This window comes from Scyliorhinus canicula, chromosome 10 (genome assembly GCF_902713615.1).
Source record: "Scyliorhinus canicula chromosome 10, sScyCan1.1, whole genome shotgun sequence".
In the NCBI taxonomy this organism is placed as follows: Eukaryota; Metazoa; Chordata; class Chondrichthyes; order Carcharhiniformes; family Scyliorhinidae; genus Scyliorhinus; species Scyliorhinus canicula.
In genome coordinates, this window is record NC_052155.1 from 58,202,331 (window position 1) to 58,225,282 (window position 22,952).

At 47.2% G+C, this 22,952-nt stretch overlaps 1 protein-coding gene across 3 annotated transcripts in view; it reads left to right on the forward strand.

Annotated features, from left to right (window-relative positions):
* The first annotated feature begins 17,303 nt into the window (after nt 1-17,303).
* Nucleotides 17,304-22,952, forward strand: part of virma (vir like m6A methyltransferase associated) — a 121,862-nt gene continuing 116,213 nt past the window's right edge. For all 3 annotated transcript variants that reach the window (XM_038809011.1, XM_038809013.1, XM_038809012.1), the window contains exon 1: nt 17,304-17,402. In XM_038809011.1, coding sequence (XP_038664939.1) covers nt 17,343-17,402 — 60 coding nt within the window. In that variant the 5' untranslated portion in view covers nt 17,304-17,342. The remainder of the gene's footprint in view (nt 17,403-22,952) is intronic.

Here is a 22,952-nt window from a genome sequence, read left to right on the forward strand (position 1 = left end):
GGGAGGGGCGGCGTGGAAAAGAATGGAGATGGCGTCATGTAGAGGTACAAGCCTGGGTGCCATGGTAACGGCACCGTTGCCGCTCTCCCCCAAGAGGGTTACCACGAGCCCGGTGGTGGCGGCGACCCTAAGAATCTGGGGACAGTGGAGACGGCATCGGGGGGAAACAGGGGGCTCGATGGAGGCTCCACTGGGTGGCAACCATCGGTTCATCCCGGGGAACACGGATGGGGGATTCAGGGGATGGCAAAGGGCGGGCATCAGCAAATTGAGGGACCTGTTTATTGTCGGGAGGTTTGCGGGCCTGGGGGAACTGGAAGATAAATTTGGCCTTCCCCAGGGGAACATGTTCAGATACCTGCAGGTAAAGGCGTTTGCTAGGCGACAGGTAGAGGGATTCCCTTTGCTGCCCTCGCAGGGGACGATGGACAGAGTGCTTTCGGGGGTGTGGGTAGGAGAGAGGAAGGTGTCTGACATCTATAAGGTAATGGAGGAGTCATCAGTGGAGGAGCTGAAGGCTAAATGGGAGGAGGAACTCGGGGAGCAGATAGAGGACGGGACTTGGGCGGAGGCCTTGGAGAGAGTCAACTCCTCCTCCTCATGTGCGAGGCTTAGTCTCATCCAATTTAAGGTGCTGCACCGGGCCCATATGTCCGGGACTAGGATGAGTAGGTTCTTCGGGGGTGAGGACAGGTGCACCAGATGTTCGGGGAGTCCTGCGAACCACGCCCATATGTTCTGGGCATGCCCAGCACTGGAAGAATTCTGGAAGGGGGTGGCGGGGACGGTGTCGAGGGTGGTTGGATCCAGGGTCAAACCAGGGTGGGGACTCGCGATTTTTGGGGTTGGGGTGGAGCCGGGAGTGCAGGAGGCGAAAGAGGCCGGTGTCCTGGCCTTTGCGTCCCTAGTAGCCCGTCGAAGGATTCTGTTACAATGGAAGGATGCAAGGCCCCCAAGCGTGGAGACCTGGATCAGTGACATGGCGGGATTTATAAAATTGGAAAAGGTCAAATTTGCCCTGAGAGGATCAATACAAGGGTTCTATAAACGATGGCAGCCTTTTCTGGACTTCCTGGCTCAGAGATAGGTAACTGGGTCAATAGCAGCAGCAACCCGGGGGGGGGGGGGGGGGGGGGGGGGGGGTGCATTATTGTAGTGTTTATTCTGTAACTTTATAGTGTGTTAATTTGCGTTGTTGTTAAAATGCTGGGTTGTTCATGGGGATGGGGCGAATGTATATGATTGTTAATATTATTGTTCTTTTCGGTATTTTACTAAGGTGCGTTATTGTTGTATAAAATCAAAATTTCTCAATAAAAATTATTTTAAAAAAAAAGATAATGCACAAAGGGGCAAGATCAAAAATGACAAGATTTTACGGTGGCGGATCGAGTTGTCCACGTACAACTATGATATCTTGTATCGTCCTGGGAAGCTCAATGAGCCTCCTGATGCCCTGTCCCGCGGTACCTGCGCCAGCGCGCAGATAGACCGCCTCCGCTCCCTCCACGCAGACCTCTGCCATCCAGGGGTGACCCGCCTACACCACTTCATTTAAGGCCCGCAACCTGCCCTACTCCATCGAGGAAGTCAGGTCAGTAACCCATGACTGCCACATCTGCGCCGAGTGTAAACCGCACTTCTACCGCCCCGAGCGCGCACACCTGATCAAAGCATCCCGCCCCTTCGAACGACTTAGCATTGACTTCAAGGGGCCCCTTCCCTCTAACAACCGCAACATTTACTTCCTGGCGGTTATCGACGAACACTCCCGCTTCCCCTTCGCCATTCCCTGTCCCGACATGACCACATCGACCGTCATTAAGGCCCTACTCTCCATCTTCTCACTGTTCGGCTACCCCGCGTACATTCACAGCGATCGGGGGTCCTCATTTATGAGCGACGAGCTGCGTCAATTCCTGCTCGACAGGGGCATCGCCTCTAGCAGGACGACCAGCTATAACCCCCGGGGTAACGGACAGGTCGAGCGGGAGAATGGTACCATCTGGAAGACCATACTACTGGCCCTCCGGTCTAGAAATCTCCCTATTTCCCGATGGCAAGAGGTGCTCCCCGATGCACTGCACTCTATCCGCTCACTCCTCTGTACTGCAACTAATCAGACACCTCATGAGCGTCTTCTTGTTTTCCCCAGGAAGTCGGTGGCCAGGATCCATATGTGAGGTGAACGGCCGCGAGCCGTGGAGAAAATCCGTCGTCGCTGTCCGATTCGATGCTGGAGGGACCTTGCGTGGCAGATCTGGAAGTCGGTGGCCAGGATCCACATGTGAGGTCTGTTCCCCAAGATGGCGGCGTTTGAGGGATTTGGGGGTATTGGGGAGAGGGAGTTCCATCAGGGGGCGCATGCGTTAATTAAAGCCAGACTTTGGTAAATCACTCGCCTCGCGTGCAATCGATGGTACATCAATAGTTAAATGGGAAAGCTGGGAATGGAGGGATATGGACCAAAGGACCTGTTTTCATGCAATAAATGTCTATGACTCTATGACTGGTAACACCTTTTGGACATCTTGTAAATTACTTTTACTGAGAACTCTGGTCTGGCTACAGTTCCACTTTGCAAGAGACCAGGCCTCGCATGTTTGCACAAACAGAAACCCTCAGCCATGCTGTTGTTATCTTCAATCAACAATACCAATGCTCACCAAGAGTCAGAGAGTTTTTACTTTGGCCCATCATGGCCATCAAGCACCTGCCTACTCCAATCCCATTTATGCTGCGGCATTTCAAATGTTCATCTGAATACTTCTTAAATGTTGTGAGGTTTCCTCACTCTGGAGTCCATACTTCACCCCCAACTCCTCCAAACTTGCAAATCATCCCTCTAGAAACAAATTCTTCATCTCTTTTACTCCTTTCTCCTCCCATGCCTGGAACCTTGCCATCCTTCCTGGCTCCAACCCGTGATTCCCTCTTATCAGCATCGCCTTCGACCCTACCCCCAACCTGAAGTGCTGCCAAAATTGCCTCTAAATCGTCAGCGTGGCTACCACTACAGGATTACCCGAATACCTCCTTGGGGCAAATGGTAGTGGTGCCTTGTCAGCTCCCGCAACCCCGACCCTTTACAAGAACCCGCCTCCATCTGCACCCACGGAGCCTCCGTCTCCTTACTCCAGCCCCGCATCTTTTCCACATTCGCCACCCAGTAATAGTACAACAAATTCGGAAGGGCCAATCCCCAACTGCTGCCCCCTTTGGAGCACCACCTTCCTTATCCTCGCTACCTTCCCTGCTCACACAAATGACAGGGCCAAGCTATCCACCCCTTGAAAGAATTACCTTGGCAAAAAAAAACTGTAGTTATTGGAACTAAAACAGAAACCTGTGGCAAACAGCTAATGTGGTACCATTATTCAAGAAGTGTAATAGGGATAAACCAGGATATTTCTGCGAAGGATTAATGCCTCGATCTCGTGTGCGAGGCTGGAGTTGCTTTAGTTAAAAGTGGTGCATTACGGTCAGTTCAGACGAGGTTTACTAGATTGATTCCAGTGATGAGGGGTTTGACTTATGATGAGAATTTAGAAGAATGAGAGGAGATCTAATTGAGGCACGTGAGATGATAAAAGGTACTGACAAAGTGGACAGAGATCAGATGCTTCCTCTTGTGGGGCAATCTAGCATGAGAGGTCATAGATTTAGGATAAGGGGTAGCAGTTTAAAAGAGAGATGAGAAGAAATTGCATCTCTCAAAGGGTCGTGAATCTATGGAATTCATTACCCAAGAGTGCGGCGGATGCCAAGACTTTGAGTAAATTTAAGAAGAAGATAGACAGATTTTTATTGGTAACAGTTTGAAGGGTTATGGAGAATGGGCAGGAATAGAACATAGAACATAGAACAGTACAGCACAGAACAGGCCCTTCGGCCCTCGATGTTGTGCCGAGCAATGATCACCCTACTCAAACCCACGTATCCACCCTATACCCGTAACCCAACAACCCCCCCTTAACCTTACTTTTTAGGACACTACGGGCAATTTAGCATAGCCAATCCACCTAACCCGCGCATCTTTGGACTGTGGGAGGAAACCGGAGCACCCGGAGGAAACCCACGCACACACGGGGAGGACGTGCAGACTCCGCACAGACAGTGACCCAGCCGGGAACCGAACCTGGGACCCTGGAGCTGTGAAGCATTTATGCTAACCACCATGCTACCGTGCTGTGGAGTTAAGGCCGAGCAGAGATCAGTCATGATCATATTGAATGGTGGAGTGGGCTTGGGGGGCTGAATTGCCTACTCCGAGTTCTTATGTTCAATGGAAATTTATGACATAGCTTGTTGTTACGGCATGAAGGGTCATGAAGGACATGAATCAGGATCAGTGGGTTACATTCATCTCCAGCAGTGCACAAGCACACTAAAAATTATCCTAAATTATTTTTCCAATAGATCAATAAATATTGATATTTATGATCAATAGAGGCTCTCTAGGCAAATGAAATGATTGCCAAGTCTGTTCTCTCCAATAAATTATTTTAAAAAAGATTTTAAAGTGCCCAATTATATTTTTTCCAATTAAGAGGCAATTTAGTGTGGCCAATTCACCTACTCTGCACATCTTTGAGTTGTAGGAGTGAGACACAGGCAGACACGGGGAGAATATGCAAACGCCACACGGACAGTGACCCGGGGCCGGGATCGAAACAGGATCCTCGGCGCCGTGAGGCAGCAGTGCTAGCCACTGCACCACCATGTTGCCCTCTCCAATAAATTCATGAGGATACAGCATCTTCAGTGTTTGTAAATAGCATTACACTAAGTTGCCATCTGACTTGGCAGGATGTAGCAAGGATCCAACAGCGTGAGGGTAGAATAACAAATGGAGTGTGCTACTCAGATGTAAGGTCTCAGTGAGCCATTTCAATTGGATGAAATAGGCTCCACATTGTGCCACCTGGAAAATGATAGGGCAATGGAATGAATGGTATTCACACTGAATTCTGAACGTGTAAGTGAGAAAAGAGATGACAAAAATCCTGTAAGCAGTGCCAGGAACTATTGCATCACTTTGGTCCTGCCCTTTTGAGGCTGGTAAATGAGATTCTGCTTGATGCATATTTTCCCAGTATTCCTGAACACTGTTACAGTGTCTGTCCACAAGATGGGGATTGATGGTGAGGACAATTTGGATTCAATGCATGGTAGAAATATATAGTTCACATTGTGAATGAAAACAAAATATCATTTTCATCTGCCATGTGTCTGCCCATTAAACTAGTCTGAAGAATGTAATTATCCTCCTCCAATCCTGTGCATTTTACAAAATTTCAAATTGTGTCCACTGTGCCCAAGGCAACATCATTAATATAGATCAAAAGAGGGCAATTGTCTGTTGCAAGGTTATTGGTGTCTCACTGAGAGGTCTGCACCGACCCACTTAAGCCCTCACTTCCACCCTATCCCCGTAGCTCAATAACCCCTCCTAATCTTTTTGGTCACTAAGGGCAATTTATCATGGCCAATCCACCTAACCTGCACGTCTTTGGACTGTGGGAGGAAACCGGAGCACCCGGAGGAAACCCACGCAGGCACGGGGAGAACGTGCAGATGCCGTACAGACAGTGACCCAGCGGGGAAGGTGTAGAATAAAGGTGTTCAGGAAGAGTAAAGGTTAATGTGGGACTGAAGAACAGTTATACCCATAGTATGATGTAGAGAGTCACATGATAGTAGACTGTGCAATAGAGTCTAGAAGGAGACATCATGGAGACAGAAGCTATTCAACCAATACAATGGTTCAGGGCAGCACAGTAGCACAAGTGGATAGCACTGTGTCTTCACAGCGCTTGTGTCCCAGGTTCGATTCCCTGCTGGGTCTGTGCGTTTGTATGTTCCCCGTGTCTGCGTGGGTTTCCTCAGGGTGCTCCGGTTTCCTCCCACAGTCCAAAGATGTGCAGGTTAGGTGGATTGGCCACGCTAAATTGCCCTTAGTGTCCAAAAAAAGGTTAGATGGGGTTATTGGGTTAGGGGGATAGGGTGGAAGTTAGGGTTTAAGTGGGTTGGTGCAGACGCGATGGGCTGAATGGCCTCCTTCTGCACTGTATGTTCTATATTCTATGTTTTGGTTTCACTGTTAGCCAGGTCTCTATCTGGCAATATCTTACATTTGTTTCACTTCTGTTTTTGTGCTCCTGTTGGCTTCATTATCCACTTGCAGCTTGGAAAGTTCCACAACTTTTCCTTTCAATGCCTTCTCTTTTCTTCAGATCTTCAGTCTCTTTCTTGCACCTCTTTGTTTCCCCCTGGAATACACAATATTGCTGAACTCTCCGGGACAACTGGTCCATCTGTTCGCTCATAGTGACATTAAATTAATTTTGCTTCTCTTTGTAATTTTCCAGAGGAACAAATTTTGAGCTGAGGGATCCTTGTGGCACATGAAGGTCCTTAACAGGCTTTCCTTTTTAAAAAAAAATTAGAATACCCAATTATCTTTGTTTCCAATTAAGGTGCAATTTAGCGTGGCCAATCCACCTATTCTGCACATCTTTGGATTGTGGGGGTGAAACCCATGCAGACACGGGGAGAATGTGCAAACTCCACATGGACAGTAACCCAGGGCCGGGATTCGAACCGGGTCCTCGGCGCCGTCGGTTGGAGTAACCACTGTGTCACATGCCGCCCTCTCTTTTAAAAAAAAACAAATTTCGAGTACCCAATTTTTTTTTTCACAGGGGATATTCACAGTAACTTCATTGCAGTGTTAATGTAAGCCTACTTGTGACAATCATAAAAATTATTATGATTATTATTTTAAATTAAGGACCAATTTAGTGTGGCCAATCCACCTGACCTTCACATCTTTGGGTTGTGGGGGTGAGACCCATGCAGACATGGGTAGAATGTGCAAACTCCACACAGATAGTGACCCGGGGCCGGGATTGAACCTGGATGCTCAGCGCCCATAGGCAACACTGCTATCCACTGCTCAGGTTTTCCTTTTCTTTGTGAAGCTCAAATGCTTTGTCTTGACTTTTCTTGTAATTCAATAGTCACCTTGACTTTGTTCTGGTGTTCTTCAATTTTGCTAATTAAGGCAGTCTTCATTTTTTCATGCTGCTGAAACGTTATGTACTCTTTTTGCATTTGATCTTCAAGGATAATTAGCTGTTTTTTCAACTGTTTATTTTCCTGTGACCTCTTTTATTTTCTTGTCACCACTCACTCTGCGCTTCAGTGCATTGATTTACTACTTTTAAAAATTAATTTACGGGATTTGGGTGTCACTGGCTAGGCCAATATTTATTGCCCATCCCTAATTGCCCTTGAACTGAGTGGCTTGCGAGGCCATTTCAAAGGGCATTTAAGAGTCAACCACATTGCTGTGGATTTGGAGTCAAATGTCAGGCCGAGTAGGGTGAGGAGGGTAGATTTCCTTCCCTAAATGAAATGAGTGAATCAGATGCTTTTTTATAATGACAATGGTTCATGGTCATCATTCAAGTTTTATTGAATTCAAATTCCACGATCTGCCATGGTGGGATTCAGAGTGCCCGTAGTATTATAATGGATCACACGATTGTTAATCCAATGACAATAACACTATGCCACTGCCTCTCTTACTGATAGTTTCAAGGCAGCTTTTTCTGAAATAGTATTCAACATGATTTTTAAATCCTCCCAGGGCTGTATTGATTTTTCAAAGGTTTTTCAGGGCAGTGATTCCAGGGTACCTTTTCTGTCTGATGTGGTGCCTGGCTGTACTTTTGGTTGAATTCTTCCAACTCAGGTTTTATACATTTTCCTGTGGAATAGTTTCCTTTTCTTTTTGCAGCTGTTTTTTTTGTGTTACATCAGATAGCTTTCCTTCATTCACAGCAATAAGCTTCTTCTGCACTGCCACCTGCTGTTGTGGTTTGGGTAATGTGTTGGTTGGCTTTTTTTAAAAAAAGCCCTTTGACTGCTTCTCAAGTCCCTTTTGAAAAATGAAATGAAAATCACTTATTGTCACGAGTAGGCTTCGATGAAGTTACTGTGAAAAGCCCCTAGTCGCCACATTCCGGCGCCTGTTCGGGGAGGCTGGTATGGGAATTGAACCGTGATGCTGGCCTGCCTTGGTCTGATTTAAAAGCCAGCGATTTAGCCCAGTGTGCTGTTGGAACCAACAATTCTACGGACACGTGCTTGTAGGATTAGAATAGCGGTTTTAATATACTCACAACAGAGCCAGCCTGTTAACCATTGAACTTTCGGTGAACTGGCCGGCTGACCATGTGGCACTGATCTTTATACAGCAGCTCCAGGGGGAGGAGTCCTGGGCGGAGCTAAGGCAGAAGCCAAGTACAATTCTCAAGCATTCCCAGAGCTACTCCCCCTGGTGGTCAGGTAGTGTAACTGCACTTACAATATAGACACATGTATATACAGATTATAATCCGGTGTGAATCACATTCACCACATGTGCTAAACCAGCTAGCACTAAATATATCCACTCATGCAGTTCATTCTATTGTCATGGTCCGCGACCATCTGTAGTTTGCTCTGGTATTGTCTCTTTCAACCGTGGGTCTTTTTGTCCCTTCAATGCTTTATTGGCGATGTTCTAGACCTTCAGTTACCTACCCCATACACCCTGTGCTAACTTAGTGCCAACTCATACCCCAACTACCACTCTTTGCCCTCACCCCCTTCATAATAATAATAATCTTTATTGTCACAAATAGGCTTACATTAACACTGCAATGAAATGCCCCGAGTCGCCACATTTCAGCGCCTGTTCGGGTACACAGAGGGAGAATTCAGCATGTCCAAATTACCTAACGGCACTTCTTTCAGGACTTGTGGGAGGAAACCGCAGCAACGGAGGAAACCCATGCAGACACAAGGAGAACGTGCAGACTCCACACAGTCAGTGACCCAAACCGGGAATCGAACCTGGGACCCTGGAGCTCTCAAAGCTACCTTGAATCTTTTAATTCACCTCGTATTGTTGGACAGTTCCTTGACTGATTTAACACTTGCCAAACAGCTTTGACGTTACTTGGATGGTTTTGACAGTTCCTGGTTAACTTTGACAGCTGGACAGCTATTTAACAATTCCTTGCCAATTAGACAGCCCCTTGACAACTGGAAAGCTCTTTAGCAATTTCTTGACAGTTGTATAATTGTGTTCACTTTTAACAATTCCAAAGGGTGCCTTACCTCTCTCATAGGTGCCTTGAGACCCTATCCAAAGTGTCTAGCTATCCAAAAGGTTCAGAACTCCTCCTACCTGTTCTAATCTGTACACTCTAGATTCCACATTCCTGTTTTCCAAAATCTCACTTCAGTGCAGGCGCCTGGTGATTTAAATGACAAGCTGCCTCCACGAATTCCACATGCACAAAGCTTGGCCTGACTTCAGGCCCTCCCCTGCAAAGATGAGAAATGCTGAGTTTGGAAGCAGAACTTAGAATTTTTGGCCATTTCAGGAATATTCGTCACAACGGAGAGCCTCTCTCTCATGGTGAAAATCTGGGTCAGAGTGCAGTGGGCAGGGAGGGGAAAGAATTTCTGACGTGTGTTCCAGAGAATTTTGTAGATAGTTATGTTCCCCATCCAACAAGGAAGGAGGCACTGTTGGATCTGGTTTTGGAGAATGAGGTGGGAAAAGATCAAGTGTCAGTAAGGGAGGGCGGCACAGTGGCTCATAGCACCAAGGGCCAAGGTTCGATCCTGACCCTGGGTGACTGTCCATGTGAAGTTTGCACATTCTCCCCGTGTCTGCGCTGGTCTCACCCCCAGAACACAAAGATGTGCATGGTAGGTGGATTGGTCATGCTAAAATTGCCCCTCAATTGGAAATTTAAAAAAAAGTGTCAGTAAGGGAACATTTCTAGGATAGTGACCATGGTATATTAAGATTTAGGTTTGCAATAGAAAAAATAAGGAGAAATTCAAAATAAAAACAAATAATCAGGGGAGGGTGAGAACAGATCTTGCCCAGGTAAATTGGAATGACAGACTGGCAGACAAAACTGAATGGACAGTGGGCTGCCTTTAAAGAGATAGTTTGAGTACTTAACTAGTTTGAGTACCGGGAGAGTCCTTCCTGCTTATTTCCTTTGTTCCCATTTTCTTTTCTTTTATTGTTTTTGGTTTGTAGACCCATATTTGGAATGTGTCTTTAAGAAGAGGACTCAAGCTGAAGCAGCCTGCTTGGCAGAACATTGTGTTCCTAGGTTTTGTATTTTGGAGAGGAGAAACAGACTCGGGGGCGGCGTGTGAATCTTAGGAAATAGTTGTGGAGGAATTTGGACATAGCTAGGCAGATTGGGGGAGTTAAGGATAGGAGAGGGAGTGTGGTGCGGAGTGGGGTTGGCATCAATGGGGTCTTCAGGGACTTTTATGAGGAACTGTATCGGTCCGAGCCCTCACTGGAGGAGGGAGGGATGGGCCGCTTCCTGGACCAACTGAGGTTCCCGAAGGTGGAGGAGGGACTGGTGGTGGGATTAGGGGCCCCGGAAGAGCTGGCCAAAGGGATAGGGAGCATGCAGGTGGGGAAGGCACCGGGGCCAGACGGTTTCCCGGTCGAATTTTACAAAAAATATGTGGACCTGTTGGGCCCGCTGCTGGTTAGGACCTTCAATGAGTCAAGGGAGGGGGGGGGCTTTGCCCCCGACGATGTCCCGGGCACTGATCTCCTTGATCCTGAAGCGGGACAAGGATCCCCTGCAGTGTGGGTCTGACAGGCCGATTTTGTTGTTAAATGTAGATGCCAAGGTGCTGGCAAAGGTCTTAGCCACGAGAATTGAGGATTGTGTGCCGCAGGTCATCCACGAAGACCAGACAGGGTCCGTGAAGGGGAGGCAGTTGAACGCGCATGTGCGGAGGCTCCTGAACGTTATTATAATGCCGGCGAGTGAGGGGGAGGCGGAGATAGTGGCGGCGATGCACACTGAGAAGGCTTTTGATAGGGTAGAGTGGGGGTACTTGTGGGAGGTGCTGAACAGGTTCGGGTTTGGAGAGGGGTTTGTCAGGTGGGTTAGGCTGTTATACGAGATCCCGATGGCGAGTGTGGCCACGAACAAGAGGAAGTCTGAGTACTTTTGGTTGTCTTGAGGGACGAGGCAGGGCTGTCCCTTGTCCCCCCTGCTCTTCGCATTGGCGATTGAACCCCTGGCTATGGCACTGAGGGAGTCGAGGAACTGGAGGGGGCTGGTGCACGGTGGGGAGGAGCATAGGGTGTCGCTCTATGCGGACGACTTGCTGCTATATGTGGCGGACCCAGTGGGGGGATGCCGGAGGTAATGAGGATCCTGAGGGAGTTCGGGGATTTCTCAGGGTACAAGCTCAACATGGGGAAGAGCGAGTTGTTCGTGGTTCACCCAGGTAACCAGGAGAGGGGGATTGGCGAGCTCCCACTAAAAAGGGCGGAGAGGAGCTTCAGGTATTTGGGGGTCCAGGTGGCCAGGAGCTGGGAGGCCCTGCATAGACTTAATTTCACGAGGCTGGTGGAGCAAATGGAGGAGGAGTATAAGAGGTGGGACGCGTTGCCGCTGTCCCTGGCAGGTAGGGTGCAGCCAGTCAAGATGACGGTGCTCCCAAGGTTTTTGTTCCTGTTTCAGGGCCTCCCCATTCTTATCCCGAAGGCCTTCTTTAAGCGGGTCAACAGGAGCATAACGGGGTTGGTATGGGCGCGAGGGACTCCGAGGGTGAGCGGAGTAGGGATGGTGGGTGGGCTGACGCTGCCCAACCTCTGTGGGTACTACTGGGCCGCTAATGCAGCGATGGTGCGCAAGTGGGTGATGGAGGGGGAGGGGCATGGAAGAGGCTGGAGACGGCGTGTTGTGAGGGTACGAGTCTGGAGGCGCTGGCAACGGCGCCGCTGCTGCTCCCTCCAACGAGGTATACCACTAGCCCGGTGGTGGCGGCTACCCTCAAAATTTGGGGGCAATAGAGGCGGCACAGGGGGGAGGTGGGGGCCTCGGTGTGGACCCCGATACGGGGGAACCACCAGTTTGTCCCGGGGAGAATAGATGGAGGGTTTTTGGGGCGGCACAGGGCAGAGATAAGAAGGTTGGGGGACCTGTTGGTGGATGGGAAATTCGGGAGCCTGGGTGAGCTGGAGGAGAGGTACGGGCTCACTCCGGGAAACACCTTTAGGTATCTACAGGTAAGGGCGTTTGCCAGGCAGCAAGTAGTGGAATTCCCGGTGCTGCCATCAAGCACGGTACAGGACAGGGTTCTCTCGGGGTGTGGGTTGGAGAGGGGAGGATTTCGGCAACATACCAGGTGATGCAGGAGGTGGATGAGGCCTCGGTGGAGGAGCTGAAAGGTAAGTGGGAGGAGGAGTTGGGGGAGGAGATCGAGGAGAGGACGTGGGTAGATGCCCTATGGAGGGTGAACTCTTCCTCTTCGTGCGCGAGGCTCAGCCTCATACAGCTTAAGGTGCTGCACAGGGCACACATGACCGGGACAAGGATGAGCCGGTATTTTGGGGGTGAGGACAGGTGTGTTAGGTGCTCAGGGAGCCCAGCAAACCATGCCCATATGTTCTGGGCATGCCCAGCGCTGGAGGAATTTTGGAAGGGCGTAGCGAGGATGGTGTCGAGGGTGGTAGGATCCAGGGTCAAACCGGGCTGGGGGTTCGCAATATTTGGGGTTGCAGAGGAGCCGAGAGTGCAGGAGGCGAAAGAGGAAGGTATTCTGGCCTTTGCGTCCCTGGTAGCCCGGTGGAGGATTCTTCTTCAGTGGAAGGATGCGAGGCCCCCAAGCGTGGAGGCCTGGACCAATGATGTGGCGGGGTTGATTAAATTGGAATGGGTGAAATTTGCTTTGAGGGGGTCAGTGCAAGGGTTTTTCAGGCGGTGGCAACCGTTCCTAGACTTCCTGGCAAAACGGTAGACAATTGTCAGCAGCAGCAGCAACCCGGGCAGGGGAGGAGGGGGTTGGGTTCTATTTTATTTTTGTTTTTCTATACTGGGGGATCTGGGGGGTGTATATATTTGCTATGTTTGTTATGTGTTTCGACGGGTGTTAATGTATTATTTATGTATAGGCAGGGGGCATTGAGTTGTTTTGTTCTGTTTTGTATTTAATTCTATTGAGTTCCTTTTACATTTTGTTGTTGATATTTTGTGAAAACTTTAAGAAAAATTATTTAAAAAAAAAACTGTTCTAATATTTCCCCACATAGCCCCCCCCCCCCCCCATCTCGTTGCTTGTGCCTATCAGGTCCTCTAGTAGTGCAGTTTCTGGGGCCCTGTGGCACCCTACTGTCTCTTTGCGGAGGAAGTGTTTTATTTGGAGGTGTCTCATTTCCTGTCCTGTTGCTAGTTTGCTTGTCAGTTCGTCCTGTATCCAGTCTGCGCCCTACGTAAAAGTCCCCGACTACAGGGGCCTTACCCAGGCGGTGAACACCGCTTCTAGTCCAAACCATTCCAGTACCTCGAGGAGGTAGTTCCATTCGACTCTGGCGAAGGCCGTTTCTGCTTCCAGGGAGATGATCACCTCAGGTGTTCTCTCCCCTGGGGGGGTGGGGGGGGGGGGGGGGTGGTGTCATCCACATTCAGCAGCCGCCTGGTGTTTGCTGTTAGCTGCCTACCCTTGACAAAGCCCATCTGGTCCTCTGCGACCATCTCTGGTACGCAGTTCTCTAGCCTTTTGGCTTGGACCTTTGCGAGTATTTTCACGTCAACATTGAGCAGTGAAATGGGTCTGTATGATCCACATTCAAGTCAGGTCTTTTTAAGGTATCATTGAACTTGTGGCCTGCGCTTGCGTGGGGGTCAGGGTGTCCCTTGTCAGTGAGTCCGTGAATATGTCCCTTAGGTGTGGGGTCAGGACTGGTGCAAATTCTTTGTAGAAGTCTGCCGGGAACCTGTCGGGTTCCGGTGCTTTCTCCGCCTGCATGGAGTTGATGCTCTCCATGATTTCTCCCAAATCTATTGGTGCTTCCAGCTCACCCCTTCTGTTTTCCCCCACAACTGGTAGTTCCAGCCCGTTTAGGAACTGTATCATCCCTGCATCCCCATTGGGGGGCTCGGAGGTGACGTGATGCTTTTTGAGGAAATTGGCTGAAGTGTTTAGACCTTGGAAGCATAAGGTACAGTCTCTCTCTCGCTTCTGAAGAACTGCTTTATTGTTCTAAAAGCAGTGAATGTCTGGCACATATTTGCTGTAAACTTGAACTAATCATGAATCTACAGAGGAAGTAGACAACCTTGCCAGAGAAAAAAACATCTCAAGCCTAGAAGGAAGAAATACCGGAATGGAAGAAGACATTAACTGGAAGCCATCCTCGTGCATCAAAGATCCTTTATCCTTTTATTTTTATTAATATTTTCTTTACCTCTCTCCTTTTTTTAAATTCAGAGTACCCAATTCTTTTTTTTTGTAACTAAGGGGCAATTTAGCGTGGCCAACACTGCACATTGTTTTGGGCTGTGGGGTTGAGACCTACGCAGACACGGGGAGAATCTGCAAACTGCACACGGACAGGTATCTGGGGCCGGGATGAAACCTGGGTCTTCAGCGCCGAGGCAGCAATGCTAACCACTGCACCACCATGCCACCTGTACCAGCACAATATTCTGACTTGGGCTTTCCCCACCTCAAGCACCAACCTGTTCTTTCAGTTTGAGACTTTATTCTGATCCAGCAGTCCAATAGAAGAAAAAGGTTGCTATCAAGGATGGAAATGACTGCACAAGCAGGATTCCCCCTAAGCACTAACAACTCCTTCAGAATGCAACTTTACTCAAGATTACAGACAAGAGCATGATGATGAATTCTCCTGAAGCTTTGATGGATGAGTGTTCAGCAAGGAAGAAAGTAAACATTTACAGTCTAGGTTGATGTCATCTCGTGTGAAGTTTAGCAAGTCTCATTAAATGTGAAGTCAGTTGGAGGGATGGATGGAGACACTGGTTTTTGTGTCATCTTTGCCTATCCTGAAGGCACTTGACTCTGTTCTGCTCAAATGCTGAAATTGCTTCATCATAGACTTCTCCATTTGGGTTTGTCTCCAAGGTTGTTTTTTCCCATGAATTGGGATCCAGCTTGCAAGCTATGATGTTGGCTTTAAAACTGTCTTTATATTATATCTAAAAATGGGATGTCCTGTAGTGTGGGTTGCCATGCTCTGCTGCCTATAGAATTCTACTTTTGCTATGTGGGAACCCGCCATTCAAACCACATCACTGACCCAGTGAAGCTGATCTCTGATGGGCATGCTCTCTTTGTCAGAAATGCAGCACTTTGCAAAACAACTTTGGTTTGGGGGATTTTATCCTGCCACCTGATGTCACAAATAGATTTCAGACAGCAAAGATGGAATCGTTCTACTTGCTTTATGTGATGCCAGTAGGTTGTCCAAGTCTCACACCCATAAATAAATGATGTAAGAACCACAGCTTTATAGACTTTGATCTTCATTCTCAGGCAAGTTCCTGAGCAATGCTTTTTCCAAAGTCTGTGAGTTAGCAACCTGGGTCTCCACCCATGCAGAACTCACCTCCAGGCTATCAATGAGGCAGAGGTGAGAGCATCCATCTTCACCCCCATCTGCAGCTTCGGTGTATCCAAGACCCCAAAAATGGCCACCAACGGGCACGCCTCCAGTTCAATGTCACGAATCCCTGACATGGCGTTGAAAGAGAGCCAAAAGCTTACCAGTTTAGGACATGACCAGAACATGTGTGTATGATTCGCTGGCCCCCGAAAACAACATTCGCACTTGGAAAAAAACTCATCTGTTCCCTGGTCAGATGTGCGCTATGCACCACCCTGAACTGAATCAGGCCGATTCTGGAGGTGGAGGGCAGCACGGTGGCATACTGGTTAGCATTGCTGTCTCACAGCACCAGGGACCCAAGTTTGATTCTGACCATCGGTGACTAACTGTGTGGAGTTTGCACATTCTCCCCGTGTCTGCGTGGGTTTCCTCCTGGTGCTCCGGTTTCCTCCCACAATCCAGGTTAGATGGATTGGCCATGCTAAATTACCTCTTGGGGTGGGGTTGCAGGAATAGGGCAGAGGATTGGGCCTAGGGAGGGTGGTCGTCTGAAGGGTCGGTGCAGATTCTATGGGCCGAATGGCCTCCTTCTGCACTGTAGGGATTCTATGGAGTTGACTGTGAAGAGCCTCACTCCACAACCCCCTATCAAAAACCGGACCCAGCTCCCTCTCCCATTTCCTCTTTACCTCATCCAACGGAACTTGCTCCATCGACAAGATCTGACCATAAATGCCCCTCTGCCAACTCAGCCAGCGAAAGGGCCCAATCCATTGGAGACAGCAAGGGTACCAAGGAAAGAATCTCTGTGAAAAAAATTGCGGAACTGAAAAAACCTAAATACATTAGTCTTTGTGAGTTGGAATTTATCCAACAATTTCTCAAAACTGGTGAAGTTTCCCTCTGAAAACATGTCCCTAAAACTCTCCAGCCCCTCCCTCCCACTGAATTCAGAATATCCAATTCACCTAACAAGCACATCTTTCAAGACTTGTGGGAGGAAACCGGAGAAAACCCACGCAGATACGCAGAGAACGTGCAAACTCCGCAGTGACCCAAGCCAGAAATCGAACCCGAATCCCAGATGCTATGAAGCAACAGTACTAACCACTGTGCTACTGTAATGCTAGTCACAGTAATAATGTCCATATATGTATCAATTGTGGTTTAAAAGAATGCCCCTCTGGTTCACTAGGAAATCTGCTGTCCTTACCTGGTCTGGCCTACTAGATGTTACCCCAGACCCACAGAAATGTGGTTGACTCTCAACCTTCTGAAATGGCCTAGCAAGCCAAGGTTAGGGGGATGTTTTTTTATTGTATCATTATGGACATTGTTGGAGACATAATGTTGGAGAAAGGAAAACAGATGACATTGTATTCTCGGCAGACCATCATGGAGAACCTGTAAGATATGGTGAAAATGCCCCAAAATGTGATATTATGGTTTTGCTCGACTTCAGAAAGGACCAAAAACGGAGTATTAGGAATAGAGAGACCACCTGCTCCATTTGTGTTTGGATTCATAAAGGTTTCCGAGAGTCCCGGTAGTTGCTGACTTGAATCTGGCCCAGCGCTGACAAGGTGTGGACAAGGACGCTCTCGTCTCTTTCCTCAACACAATCTCTGTTTGAAAATTGAAGACACACACGCATGTGAATCGTCCCGTTAATCCAAGCCCACTGACTCTCCTTCATTACCAACGACACGTTTTTAAAAAATGGTTGTAAAAGCCGCTGACCATTAAAGAGCTAAACGCAACGGCTCCGAGTGTTTTAACGGAACAAAATGAAGACGCCGAACGACAGCCCCTCCCCCAGCCCCGCCCCCCCGCGTCAGCCGGAAGTGGCCGGGCGGAAGTGACGCGCCGCAGGGTCATGGCGGACACAGCAGCAGAGCTGCTGTTTTTAGACACGTTCAAACATCCCAACTCCGAGGTAAAGTCCTGGATCCGTTCGCTTTAGGCCCTCATCGGGAGCCGCTTCCCCTCCGAGGCCCACTTGGCTTTCACTGCCGCAGTTGCCACTGTCAATCGCGCCCAGGGCTTCTGCTTTGGCTGGGCTGGGCCTTTAACAGGAGGCGATGCAGGGATCGGGCTGGGATCGCACACCGAGCGCAGAGCTCCCCCCCCCCCCCCCCCCCGGGGGGCTCCTGTCCGACATTAGGGCCGCGCAGCAGAAGCTGCAGTTTCCGCTTGCTGGTGTCTTCCCGACCACCTCGTCCCGCGTGGCATGTTTATGTTTTGTTTCAGGTGAAAGGGTAGCCGTGTTGAAAAGTGGAGCCAGAATCAAGAGTTGATCTGGACATAGTGTCGGGATTTTAAAGTAGTTCCCAATAGATTTGAACTTTCCGTGATGATTGGTGATGAACGAAAGTGAGATGCGCAGGTTGCAAACCGTTGAATAGATGAAGCTGTGTTTTTTGACAGGGACATCAGTCAACATGCCACACATATAAAACATTGTAAGCTATTTTTGCCGATCTGCATTCTATATGGGTTGGATTTTAAGGGGCAAGACTGAAAAATTGAAGGAGACTACCTTTATAGGTCAGGACTACTGATGGTTACAATTGTCTGAGGTGTTGTAACTGAGTCATCAAAACATCTATTTTTTTCAGCTAAAGTAAATGTTTGTTTCCACATGTATAATGGCATTACGTTTGGTTTGGAAATGTTTACAGGATAATACAAAGGTCCTCCTCATGCTATGGGAAAATTAGTACATGGCTGTTTAATATGTCTGTGGAATTCCTGTAGTTGCAAATAAGTGAATGTTAAAATTGATGCACTACATTCCCCACATATAATTTTAAGGATAATAATCTTCATTGTCACAAGGAGGCTTACATTAACACTGCAATGAATTTACTGTGAAAAGCCCCTAGTCGCCCCATTTCGGCGCCTGTTCGGGTACACCTAGGAAGAATTCAGAATGTCCACATTACCTAATAGCACGACTTTTGGGACTTGTGGGAGGAAACCGGAGTACCCAGAGGAAACCCTTCTCTGAAAAGGCTTGACAATCCACTTAATTGTGCCAAACTGCTACAGAAAAGTTTGCTTGGGGGCAGCACAGTGGCACAATAGCACTGCTGTCTCACGCCGCTGAGGACCCCCAGGTTAGATCCTGGCCCCAGGTCACCAAAATAAAAAGAAAAGAAGGGGAGATCGTGCAGACTCAGCACAGACAGTGACCCAAGCCAGGTATTGAACCTGGGACCCTGGTGCTGTGAAGCCATAGTGCTAACCACTATGCTACCGTGCTGCCCACAGTAACAAGCCTGTTATACATCAGTGAGGTTACGGAGAATAAGAATGAATTGTACCATTGTCCTAACTGTAACTGATGATCATTTAAACAAACTTTTCTTTTTATTTTGGTGACCTGAGGGCCAGGATCTAACCTGGGGGTCCTCAGCGGCGTGAGGCAGCAGTGCTATTGTGCCACTGTACTTCCCCTAAGCAAACTTTGCTTTTAACAGTCTGGCACAATTAAGTGGATTGTCAAGCCTTTTCAGAGAACGGTTAAGAGTCAGCACATTGTCATGGACCAGGGGTAACATCCAAACTGGATTAAACCAGCAGATTTTCTTCTCCAAAGGACATGAGTGAACCAGGTTTTTATGACAATCCAATACTTGTGGTCATTATTAATGAGGTTAGTTTTGTATCCTAGACCTAGTTGTTAATTGAATTTAAATCTTACTAGTTTTGAACTCTTGCCTCCGAATAGTCCAGCCATCTGGGTTACGTCTGGTTTAGAATTTATCTGGAAATGTTTACAAATTCTCTGTAACCTCACTGATGTATAAGAGGCTTGTAACACACCCTATCCTGGAAATTACAGCTGGGGAATGTAGTGTATCAGTTTTAAGTAATATTATACACTGCTGCTGTTTCTTTGGTTGATTATTCTGTACAGTGCTGGTGGTGTCATTTATTTCAGTGTTTTTTAATTGAATTTGCCTGGTATAGATATAGCACAGCAAAAATGATTGGCTTTCATGAACAAACTGCATATTTGAACTGAAGTTATGTTGTACAACATGGCTTCACTTGCAGTGAAAATTAGATTTAATTTTCATAACCTGATGCAGGAAAATAAAATGATTATTGTATAGTTAATTGGTAGATTGTAATAGAAAGAATAGCCCAGATATAATTTTCAAACTGTTGTTACCTTATAAGCTATCTTCATTTTTATCTCAATTTTTGTTTCTGCTAAAGATGCTGATTTAAATTGAAATTCATGATGCTGTCATTTCTTCAGTGGCTTTGTTTTCTAGGAACTAAGACAGATTGACAGGCTGCTATTGAGGAGGGGATAGAAGTGAAATGAAAGCAAAAATGCTGGAAATGCTCAGCAGGTCAGACAACATCTGTGGAGAGAAAGAGTTAATGTTTCAGGTTGATGATCTTTCTCTTCCAATACAAGGTAATTGACCTGAAGCATTAACCTGCTGAGTATTTCCAGCATTTTTTGCTTTTATTTCAGATTTCCAGCAACCACTTTTGCTTTTGACATTAGAAGTGAGCCTGATTTTGACGTTGCTCCAAGTATATATATTTCAGCTACGGTGTGGAAGTTGATTGGATATCCTAGTTGGCCAGGGGTGCTGAACAAAATTATATATCTATTGAAACTTGTGGTTAAAATTGGTTAAATTAGCTCAGGGCAGTGTTTGAACTTAGACTTTCTTGGACTGGATCAATACCATTGTGTTCACTACCGTGAATCTTTGGGAAGCTTGGGTGTGTTTTCCCAGTAAGCAGATTTGTGTTCTAATAGCCAAAATCTTGATCTTATAACGTTTTTGCTTTTGAAGGTTGAAGTATAGAACTGATGTTCCCTTCCACTTCTGTAATCTTGACCTAATGGAGTCTACAAAGTCTCTTGTAAGAAGAGGACATCAGAGAGCTGATTTTGCTGCCGTTAGCATTGTTTTAAGCAGCTGAGATAGTTATCTACATTGACTAATGGTTATAGGTCCCTTCGAAGAATAAGGAAAGAAGAAAATTAAAAATGTCCACATCTGTGATTTTCTTTTGTGCATCAGCGTGGGTAGAACATTGCTTGGGGCTGCGCTGTACTCTATCCCTAAGCTCCTGTTCTGCTTCACTCCGACCATTTTCCAGTAGCAGGCCCAAAAGGTGGATCATAGAATTTAGAGTGCAGAAGGAGGCCATTCGGCCCATTGTGTCTGCACCGGCCCTTGGAAAGAGCACCCCACTTAAGCCAACACCTCCACCCTATCCCTGTAACTCAGTAACCCCACCTAACCTTTTTGGACACAAAGGGGCAATTTAGCATCTCCAATCCACCTAACCTGCACATCTTTGGACTGTGGGAGGAAACCATAGCACCCGGAGGAAACCCACGCAGACACTGGGAGAACGAGCAAACTCCGCACAGGCAGCAACCCAAGACAGGAAGGGAACCCATATCCCTTGCGCTATGAAGCAACAGTGCTAACCACTGTGCTACCGTGCCATGAAGGTCCCACACTATCTGTGGTTGGATGTTTTGGAAGATTCAGATCCATAAATCATTACATGGAATACCATTAAGTCCCTAGTTAACCACTGTATCTAAAAACTGAAACATTGCTTACTTCAGTTCTACATTGTAGCGGTTTACGCTTTTAACTTACACGCAATGTCTGCAAGAGCTATGAAAATGTACAAGTGATGTTAATGTAATTAAAAGGATAAAGGAAGAATTAGGATTATGGGAAGAAGGTGGGGGAATGGCACTAAGTAAATTATTTATGCAGACATGATAGGCTAAATGATGGCCTCCTGCACTGTAGCAATTCTGTGATTCTTTAAAAATTGAAGACAGATTCATGTTTTGGGTGTAAGATTTTTTGGAACTTGGTGTCTCCTCACTTGATGGTAGTGAATGCAAATTGTCATTGGGATACATTCAGTCATTTATTGCTGAATAATTGACATGGGCTATTGAGCTCTTGCTAACTTGAGCTTGAGAAAGTGCTCCACAAGAGTATTATTCTTTAGTATTTATTTGAAAATAACATTTCTATATATTTTTCTTATAACTTTAGAATGCCCAATTATTATAAGGGGCAATTAGCATGTCCAATGCAGCTACCCTGCACACCTTTGGGTTGTGGGGGTGAAACCCATGCAGACACGGGGAGGATGTGCAAACTCCACACGGATAGTGACCCAGGGCCGGGATTCGAACCTGCAGTGCAGCAGTCCCAGTGCTAACCACTATGCCACCGTGCTGCCCTGACATTTCTATATGTAAATATCAACATCAGACTGACAAGTCCAATTTGGGACTTTTCATTTCCTTGAATTTCACAGGCTTTTATCATCAAACCCAAACTCTAAGCAGCATGCTGATAGTTTATTTCAAATTATACTTGGGGTAGTGGGGGAAGGTGGTGGGAGGGGGAAGGGTGCTAAGGGGGACACTTTCATAGGGACAGTGAAGCAAAATTATTTATACCAATATATTGCGGTCAAGATGGAGAATTTTGCATGTTTAATATAGAGCTGGGATCTTTCTGTGTCGACCAACTGTTTTATTTGGAAAAGGTTTTCATACAATATAATTGAATGGGATTATTTATGGGCTTAATACTGAACAGTGGACAGCGCACAAACTCTTGATTGTTTTACAACAGAACATGCAGGGCTGTGTGGAAAATAGTAGGGCTTGAGACTAATTGGATAACTGTTCTAAATCATGGGCACTACGTGATGGGCCAAATGCGCTCCTGTTCTGTATAATATGACAGAGTACGGAAAACGCTTGTTTTAATTGTGAGTGCTTGCAGTACTCTTGAGTTAGTACTTAGTTATATTCATATTGATCTTTGGCTATCACGACCCCACACCTCTCTTGGTTGGAAGCCAAGTGAAGGTTTAAAAAAATTTTGAATTTATTAGCCAGGGATATCTGTTGTGTATGTGCAAGTGGTGATGAATGTGTTATTTGAAAGATCGATGCTGTTCAACTGCTGTCTGAAAACTGAAAAGAGAAGGAAACAAACTGGGGGGACAGAATTTACGGTCTGAAATTTTGATTTCTGTGTTGAATCCAAAAGGCTATAAAGTGCCTTGCCAAAAGATGAGATGCTGTTCCTCATGCTTACATTGATCTTCACTGGAATAGTGCACAAGACCAAGACAGAGATGTCTATAATAATAATAATGATCTTTCTGGCACGGCAGCACAGTAGTTAGCATAGTTGCTTCACAGCTCCAGGGTCCCAGGTTTGATTCCCGGCTTGGGTGACTGTGCGGAGTCTGCACGTTCTCCCCATGTCTGCGTGGGTTTCCTCCGGGTGCTCCGGCTTCCTTCCACAGTCCAAAGACGTGCAGTTTAGGTGGATTGGCCATGGTAAATTGCCCTTGGGTTAAGGTGGGGTTGCTGGGTTACGGGGATAGGGTGGAGGTGTGGGTTTAAGTAGGGTGCTCTTTCCAAGAGCCGGTGCAGACTCGATGGGCTGTG